This window comes from Artibeus jamaicensis, unplaced genomic scaffold (assembly GCF_021234435.1).
Source record: "Artibeus jamaicensis isolate MK-2021 breed Jamaican fruit bat unplaced genomic scaffold, CSHL_Jam_final scaffold_1964, whole genome shotgun sequence".
Classification (NCBI taxonomy): Eukaryota; Metazoa; Chordata; class Mammalia; order Chiroptera; family Phyllostomidae; genus Artibeus; species Artibeus jamaicensis.
In genome coordinates, this window is record NW_026522030.1 from 27,009,030 (window position 1) to 27,018,687 (window position 9,658).

Genomic DNA, 9,658 nt, shown 5'->3' on the forward strand with positions numbered 1-9,658 from the left:
CTGCAGCATGTCCATGTGCCCTTTAAAAGTTTGAATTTCACTCTTCTGATTTGGGGGATTTTTCTTGTTTTAAATTTGAGAACTGTGAACCTAATGTGGTAAACATTAAAATGAGGTGGTGACACAGGAGAGATTCGTTCAGCACATGTTTAATTGTCTCCACCACGTGACAAGCACTTCGTTATGTGCTGAGCAAAGACTGGATAGAGTACGAAACACTCAGTCCTTGCCTTCCTGAGTTTCCTGCCTGGAGGAGACAGACATTCCATGCGTGCGATCTCATGTCCGACTCGGTCCCACATGCCGCTTCGGAGACCTCACACTGGCCATGTGCGTGCCACTGTGAAGGGAAGGGTTTCTTCCCTCCCCACAGTGTCTCAGACTCCAAGGTCTGCTTGCTTCCGCCTCTCATCACTTACACCCTCCTGCATCCTCGGAGGCATCTCGGTTTCACCCCCTAACGTCACGGCTGCAGAACTCCCCAGGAGCACTGCCTATTTCCACTAGAAACCCCTTCATGTTGTGAGTTTGTATAGATGTGTCCGTGGACTCAGGGGCTCGTGGGAAAAGGTCCCACAGTGGAGTTTTCCCCGCTATTCGGTTCCTCTCTCTCCCTGCCTCAGAGCAGCCATCACATCCTGCCCTTATCCCCCCCCCCAGGACTGTGAGACCCCTATGCAGGCCACAGCACACGCCCTTCTTTTTACCTAAGGGAAATTATCTGCACCTTGGTAGACTAAGATGCACTATAACTTCATCAGTTACAACTGCGGCAAGGGCTGTGCAGGAAGACAGTCAGCTCTGAGGTTTTATAATAGGGAGACCTAATAGGAACTTCTCAGGGTTTAAAGACAATCTTCAAGGGAGGATTACTTATGATCCTAAAGGTAGGTAGGGGTCGGTCTGGAGAAGAGGGTCGATAACCTAGCTAATGGGAGAACCCAAGGTGCAAAGATCCTGAGGTGAGAGGGATTTTGGGGCATTGGAGAAGGAGAGGGAGCGTTGTGAGTGAGATCGTGGTGGCAGGTAAAGCCGGGAGGTTGGCTGGGGTCACATAGAGGCTGCTAGGTCTTGTAAGGCATTGTAAAGCATTTGAACGTTATGTGAAGTGGAACGGGAAGCATTGAAAGGTTTGAAGGAGGAGAGTGATATGATCGGTGGTCACACACATAACCACTGGGAGGCGGACTGATAGAGGACTAGAAAATGTCCATTGGTTTTAGCAACATGCAGGCTGCTGAATCGTGATAGGAAATGATCGCCTGCTGGCCAAAGGGAGATGCACTTTTGATGGACTTCAAATTCCTGAGTGGTTATCTTAAGCTATTATTTCTATTTCTCTCAAATGATTTTATAGCAAATGTTGTGTAGCATGTGCGTGACTATAGAAAATAAGCACCTTAAAGCTTGAAATTTTGTATTGTGGGTTTTTAAAAAAATGCAAACTATAAACTACCCCAACTAGGAACAGTTTCTGGAATAAAGAGGCTGTTTAATTATTGAAACTCTGAATCCAATTTCTTAGCTACTAGTCACTCTTAGCGTACTCAATAGGAAAATATTTTTATTTTATTTACTGATTTATAAGCCAAATCTTTAGGAAATTTAAACAGAAGCTTTGTTTAATAGTGTACGTTTCTTTCCTCAGACGTATGGGGCTTTATTCTGTGAAACAAGTGCCAAAGATGGTTCAAATGTAGTGGAAGCTGTTCTCCATCTTGCACGGTAAGCTTTTGTCTCTTATTTTGAAAAGTGGGTGTAGGATTGAATTTCCATCGAGTTGGTGCGCATGCATATCAGACTTCACCACAACATGACTATGCATTGGCAAGGACTGTCTCGCCTTTCAGCAGTGGTTAGGGAAACAAACACAGATTTTATAAAAACTGGTAATGCTGTATGTTCCCTGTGATCGTTGGCAAAATACCTTCACTGCCAAGCAGAGTGGGTGCATCTGAGGTACCATTGACATTTCTGCAGAATGTCACCACAAAGCTAACAGTTGACTTGTATGAATCATTTCCAGGAACCAGACTTTGAACACAAGAGACTATTATGAATGTAACTCGTATGACATTTTCCAGTTAAAGAAAAGAAAGCCTCAGTAAAGCAAATTGTGTATCATGCCAGTTGGAAGCACTTGATTAAATTTATCACACAGGTAATTTATTCAGCTAAGACACCGTGTTGTTAATAATAAATCACATTTTGTGATGTATATTAGAATAAAATATTGCATTCTTGAGGAACTTGGGTATAAATGTGAGTTTTAATCCTTAGAGTACTCTTGGGAAATAACAGCACTGTCTGTTATAATTATTTCTTCTGCCTAGTTTTCTGCCACAAATTACAAGATGATTCTTTACTGGTCTAAAGGAATTGAATATACAAGAAAAACAACAAAATATGTGCCAAAAAAATACAGGCCAATGATCTTTAATGGCTTACAAAGTAAAAATGTAATTTAAGTTTATAGAGCTTTTCCTGATCACTTGTGAGGTTTTCAAGAATCTTAACTTTAGTATGATAATTGGCCTCTTCCGCTAGTATACATTGACAGTGACAATATTTTGCATTGTTTTAAATTCTGATTTTCTATTAACGACTTGATGTTTATAGTGCTCCCTAGATTAGAATCCCTTGAATAGAAGGCTTGGATGGGACCCTGAGAGAACCAGGAAACAGGCCCTGGGACCTTCCATGCTTGCTTAGAATGAGTTTGTGTCAGGGCTTAGAATGCGCCTTGAGCTTGAACTCCGAGTCTATGAACATTATCTCCTTTGACATCAGTCCAAGAGAGAGATCACCTGCTCCCACCACACTGGAAATCTGGAAATCTTTTTTGTTTAAAGCAGAAACAGCAATAACTTTGATTGTGACCTAGAACAGGTAGAAAAGGGGCAAACAAACATTTAAATGTATACATTCAAGTGAATTACATGGTTTTTGCTTCTGATTAGTAGGAGAATCATGGCTAATATCACATTTGTCAAGAGCTAAAAGAAAACCTTCATAAATTAGGTGAAATAATGGATCTCACGCACCTTTGGGTGCACAGCCATTTTGGTCAAATAGGATACATTTAGTAAATGTCGAGGGGGATATTCAATGATATGAACTAAAGATGGAATAATTGCTGAGCTGGTAGGTGTTTTCCTTTTTTTTTTGGATGGTTCTGTTGTGTTTCATTAAAATGTACGTGAGAATTCCTGGATGGAGATGATGTGCCCATTGAGGCAGGTGGTGTTCAGAGAGGGTCTTCAGAGCGTGGCTGGGCACTGGGCTGGCCAGGCGCTGCGTGCTGCCTGCGCCTCGGGCAGAGTGGGGCTGAGTGGCTTCTGTGTCTGAGCAGGAGTGGATGCTGCTGAGCAGGCTCTCTGTGTGGCTGCTGGCTGTTGGCTGCTGCCCAGCGTGTTACAGGATTGTGGTGTCAGAGGCTCGAAGTCCAGCCTTAAATCTGCCCTTGAATAGCTGTGAGGTCCTGAGCGAGTCCCCGTCTTCCTGTAGACATCTCTAATCTGTAAAATGAGGGAGGGAGCTGAAGAGAATAATCTCTCAGGCCCTTTCTGGTTTTGACAGTCTGTAATTCTATATACAGTAGCCTGTAATCCTCTGAGTAATACAATCGCTGTGTAATGCTGCTTTGTCCAGTAGGGTCATATTAAAGTTAAATGACTCCAAATTGCTGTGGTCACACCCAGAGTGCAGAATCGTTTATTTTATTATATCATAAAGATGGGAGAGGCTGTAAGCCGTCTGTCTGAATTTGCTCCCGCAGCTCTGTTTATGGTGTAGCTCCCACTGCGGGTTGGGTTTACTTAAAAGCACCTGTGCCCATAGGCATCTTGGTAACGGGGGCACTTCCTGTGAATTCCTTATCCAGGAGTTTATTCTGTTGTTGCTATTGCATTATAGCCTGGTTTGAGGCCTGTAGGTCAGCAATTAGTGTTAAACCTGAAAATTATACAGAAGGCAAGTATGTAAAGGCTTTCATTTGCTTTATACTCTGCCCTCAGATTTGCTTGTCAACATACCTAAGTCTTAAATAGAAATGGTATAGACTCCACAGGCTAAATGAATATTTAAAAAGGTTTTCACTCCTCAGAATATTATTTAGAGTGCAAAACATGGAAGCTCTTGATTTAGAGCTCACAAGACAACCCCTGACACAGTCCCTTGCATGCCAGGTCATGGGTTTGCTAGGTGAACAAGGTGGGTTTATGGATTTGCACTGTCTGAAGGATTCGTTTCAAAGGGAGGCCAAGAATGTTTGGTTGACAACATGAACTACTCTGCCTTTTCTCAGAAAACCTCTCAATCCCAGGAAAAGTTTCTCTTAGAAATGCAATTTTGCAATTTCCCTGTAGTCCTGGTAGGACAGCCACGTGGCCATTGTCCTGTGGTAAGTAAATTTGCCATTAACAGCACTGAGGCTTTCAACTCTTTTCAATCTGTTCAGATGCCATAGGCATTTAATTGACCAATGGCCTGAAATTTGAAAATGATACAAGAAGCTCAGGCTGATGTATCAGTTCAGCACAATTGCTGATCCCTTTGGGTATAAATGTGTTTCCAAGATTGAGCCATTTAAAATGTGGTTGTTAAGCATATGGTAGTTTTGGGCGAAGTAATTTAATTTCCCCAGCCTTAAACCTGTTTTAGATGTTTTGGAATCATCATCTTTCTACTTTCCTGGAAGTGAGACATTTCTTTATTTTTGGTGAGTTAAAGAAACTGAAGGCCAGATGAGCAGTGTGGGCACCTCCTTCTCTCCCTTCCTGTTTGCTTCAAGTTTGATAACGTCTGTGCTGTTACAAGCACTCAGCCTGTGAAGGCCTGTACATGGTTCCACAGAGGTGTCAAGGGAAAGACAGGCTGTTATTTTTATAGATGTCATGATGAGTTGATAATATTTGTGTCCTACCGAGTGACGCAAAATACATCACAAACTTAATTTCACCTGCTTCTCCTTACATTTTTTAGGGTGGCTACTAAAAATTTTAAATGACATACGTGGATTGCATTATATTTCTACGGGACAGCATTGCTTTGCTGCGCATTAGCGATTCCCAGCATCTACCGCTCAGTAATAAACCACCCAAAACTTAGTCGCCTAACACCGCAAGCACTTTTATTTTTAGAAATTACTGGAATTGGTGGGATCTCAGGTGGAAGGTTCCTCAGCTGCCCTCATTCCGGGTGTCTCCTGTGTTTGTAGTCGGATGGCCACGGGGCTGTCTCAGGCCTGATGTCTGCCACCAGGGTGCTCCTCCTGGGTCCTCTCCTCCCCAGAGCCCCTCTGCGGGCCTCACTCCGTTGAGGAACCCTGGACTTCTTAAACGGCAGCTCGAAGCGGCCAGGCCTCGTTACCACCTGGCTTCCAAGTCCCAGCACAGCACTTCCTTGGCATTCCTTGGGTCTGAGCAGTCACAGAGCCGTCCTGACCTCGGGAGAGGGGCAGTGGGGCAGTGCCAGGCACTGACAGGGAGGGGCAGAATTGTTTGGGGCTGTCTTGGGGACTAGCTGTCACCTCACTTCACCCCTGGAGATGGTCTTTGGCTTATCTCAGGTGGAACGTGGGGTGGAACTGCATTTCTCACAAGCTTCCCCAGTGGCTGCCCTAGGGGGCTTTTATAAGATCATGGAGACCTTTTGTCAGTGTGTTCATTCTAAAAGAAACTTAGGAAGACACAAAAAGAAGATTGTTTTTATTGGCTTTTAACCATCCATTGTTGTCTCCATGATGATGTATAATTGAAGAATGGTTTCAAAGTCACCACTGCTTTTGTTATTGTAAGCAAGTATCAGCTGGGGATGTGGGCCAGGATGAGAAGCAGGCTGTGTGTGTGGTGGACTGTAAAGCATGTGAAACCACAGGAGAGAGCAAGAGGGGTCTGTGCACGTGTGCACACATGTGTGTGCTCCTATGCACGTGGGCCTGTGCATGCGTGCATGTGTGTGCATGTGTGCAAACCTGTGGCCTGGTGCTCAGAGGGCAGGCTCTGGAGCCAGCCTGCAGGGTTTGAGTCTCAGCTCTGCCACTTCTCCAGCCATGTGACCTCAGGGAACTCCTCGTATGTAAAATGTAAAACGGGCACCACAAATTCATACGGTTGCTGTGAGGATTAGATAAGTCAACGCCTATATAAAGCATTTGGGACCAAGGTCTGGATGGCACACAGCACGTGCTCAGCAGAGCAGTTTTTATCTCTGCAGAGCCACTGTGGTATAGTCTTGTCCCCTCGCTGTCTCTTCCTCCACTTTGACCTCTGCTTCTACCGCTCTCTCCAGGGAAGTGAAGAAAAGAACTGATGAGGACGACAGCAAATCCGTCGCCAACCTGACTGGAAGCGGTTTCAAACAGTCAACCCATACGAAGAATTGTTGCAAGGGGTGAGCCCGAACCCCGTGGCCTACGCAGTCTTCATTTCCGGAGCCCAGAAGCTGTGGGACTCGTGCGTGGCCTGCGGACACTGTCATGCGGAGAGTTGCGGTGTGGGAGTCTGAACTGTGTTCTCGGTCCCTCCGGAACCTCAGCTCTTCTTTTGCTACGTTTCCATGAACAGTTCGGGCTCCCTGGTTAAATATACTTGTCTTGTCCTACCAGAGACTTAAAGATAACATATAAATGTGTGTAAGTGCTAAAAAATCACATGCTCAGATCAAAGCTGTAGAAAGAACTCTCGGACTTAATTAGATTCATGTGGTAGCTGATACAACCTGTGACCACATGTCCTACAAATAGTCAGCACTAGAGTACTAGTAAACAAGGGTTATCATGCTAGCTTTGCTGTTAACTAGGCTAGTGGCCTCAGACACATCCTTGTTGGCCTTGGCCTTGGGTCTCTCTCACATCCTGTAGCATTTTTTTGGCAGTGGGAGGGAGAGTACAATAGCTCACAATTAGTAAGGACTCGGATTGTTTGTACTTTTAAAATATTGCAGTATTGACTCTTCTCACTTCTGAAACAAGAACAGATTTTAATTGAGAAAAATGATAATTTTTCAGGCTTCGGTGGAGACAGAAAAATTTATTTTTCTATGCATGGAGAAGAAAACATTTTTGTGACAATAATAGTTCTGTATCAAAGAAGGTATTTTATAAGCTCAAAATACAAAGTCTGTGGCTTAAATTCAATGTTAAAAATTTTAATACAAATATATAAAGCCACATACTATTGAAAGGACAAAGCGTAGGAACGTCGTCACTCTTCACTTAAAAAAAATCACCTTTGAGTGGCTGCCAGGGACTTGGCAAAGGGAGGAGCCGAGGGTGAGTGGCTGCTGCTGGGTCTGGGACAGCCTTTGGGGGCGATGAGAATGTCCTGGGGTTACACTGGGCAGTTGGTGGTTGCACAAGTTTGTGAGTACACTAAAAGCCACTGAACTGTATACTTTAAAGGGATGAATTTTACAATATGTGAATTATATCTCATTAAAAAATACATTAGTCTTTAGAACTATTTAACATTTTTGCCAAGTGAGAATATGTATGCATACTTATTTCAAACCTTCCCAGGGTTTAAAAGCCTAATCTCCAATATAATGCAAGTCCCTTTACCGCCTACCTGCCAGCATTCGCTTCCTTAAGTAATGAACAATAAAAGAAGTTATGCATGGTGTTTGGACATATCATCTCTTTAACAAAAGAGGTCTGGTTAGGAAAGGAATCAGAGTCCTTCGATTAATGTGACTAGTGACTCATCCTCACCAAGGACCTGGCAGGTCTTGCTCTCCTTCTAGAACCTGCAGTAGCTCCCACACTTCCCCACTGAAGTGCCTCTAAGAACCAAAGGGGTCAATATCTGACCCTGGGGTAGGTCAGCAATGCTGGGGTTTTGGTTTTTGGTTTTCAGTGGCCTGAACCAGTTAAAGTCATTCCCAACCAGCGATCTGAACCTACTTGGTTCATATAGGTCAAGGCCCCAAGTAGTTGGCTGAAAAAAACTGAAATAATGGGTTTTTACATATAAGCTAATCACATTCTTTTTTATTGAATAAAACAGTTTGTTGTAGGAATTCTTCTCCTGTTTATGATTTTTAGGATCAAACCACACTTCATTTTTATTTTAATGGAAGCTGACAAGGTATGTCACTGATTGTAAGTAACCACACAGCATCATTGGCTTTGGAAGCTTTCTTCCTCTCTATTGACGACATCTAGGTTTTTTTTCCTGGAAAGTTGGGTCTGTCCATCACAACTCCACATGCGTTCTTGTTCCTCCTTCACGGTTTTTGGTAGTTAAAAGCTATAAGAAAACATTATGTTTTTGACCCAAAACAATGCCTTGTTTGTGGGGAACTGTCATGCTGAGCGGCGGAGGGAGTGGTAGTTACTTTGCGGATGTGTGCGATGGAAGTTCTGCTTCTGCCGCCTGCCTAGGTGACATATGTGGAGCCAGGTTCGAAGGGACCTGATGAGTGTGTCACAGGGGACTCACGTTCAGGTGTCTGGTGGAGGTGCACAAAGCTGTGCGTATGTGCTGTCATGTCGCCTTTCTTTCCCCCCGAAGTGTCTCTCTGTTTTTACCATCTGTACCTGTGAGCATGCCTTTGATGCAAAAGTATTACCTGGGCCAGCACATCCACAGTGTTTAGAGTACGCAGGTACCTTTGATAGACAAAGCAGTCATCTTTAACTGCTCGAACACAGATAAATATTTTGGCAACAAAATCCAAATTAGACGTATATAGCTCTGGGTAGCAATCTTGTTTACAGAAAAGCTACTTACAGCTCTTTCAGCTGCATTGCTAGCAAATTGTGATTATTACCAGCACTTGATTTCATGAAGGTGTTCTCAAATTGAAAGCATATTTTCATTAAGAACAAAAATACAGTCATGCACTGCTGAAGGACTGGGGTACATTCTGAGAAGTGCTTTGTCAGGCAGTTTTGTTGTGCAAACATCACAGAGTGCACTTCCACGAACCGCGGGGGTGTAGCCAGCCTACCACACACTCAGGCCACATGGTATAGCCTGTTGTTCAAGACTACAAACCTGTATGGCGTGCTACTGTACTGAGTGCTATAGGCAGTTGTAACTCAGTGGTAAATATTTGTGCATCTAAACAGAAAAGGTACAGCAGAAATACAGCGTACAAGATAAAGGGTGTGTGCCTTTGTGCAGGAGTTTGGAGACCGGATTGGGGAGGTCTGTGGAGGGAGGTGCTGTCAGAGGGAGAATAGACGTCAGAAGGAAGGAGGGAAGAAGGCAGAGAGGGAAGAAAGACAAAGGCAGAGGAAGGAAAAGTGGAGATGGAAAGAGGCCTGCGGAGATAAAGCTGGAGAGGAGACACAATAAAAGGGAGGGGTGAGGGCTGGGGGGCCTAGACTGGGAGGGAGGAGAGAGACAGGAGGGAAGCTGAGTTTGCGCACAGAATCCTGTGTCTGTGTGTGTGTGTGTGTGTGGGGGAAGGGGGTGGGGTGGGCATCGGGCTCAGCCTCCCCGTCTATTTAAATCCCTCGGAGCATTGAGTTCAACATCTAAGTCGGTCCAGCCTTTTCTTTCAACATTGTGAACAAACTTTTTGCTTGTGATCCATTCTAATCTTACAGGACCACCGTTGAATTTTTGGTCTGTTCTCGTGTGGCACAAGACTGTATTTCAGGGTTTTAACTTAGATTAATTTGATACCTTTGCATAGTTCTATGTGAGTA

The 9,658-nt window shown here is 44.1% G+C and overlaps 1 protein-coding gene across 2 annotated transcripts in view; it reads left to right on the forward strand.

The window, feature by feature from the left end:
* The window catches only part of RASEF (RAS and EF-hand domain containing), a 69,551-nt gene extending 60,262 nt beyond the window's left edge, over positions 1 to 9,289 (forward strand). For both annotated transcript variants that reach the window (XM_037153783.2, XM_053656582.1), the window contains 2 exons: positions 1,649 to 1,725; positions 6,292 to 9,289. In XM_037153783.2, the coding sequence (XP_037009678.2) occupies positions 1,649 to 1,725; positions 6,292 to 6,397 (183 nt within the window). In that variant the 3' untranslated portion in view covers positions 6,398 to 9,289. The remainder of the gene's footprint in view (positions 1 to 1,648; positions 1,726 to 6,291) is intronic.
* Positions 9,290 to 9,658: the final 369 nt, after the last annotated feature.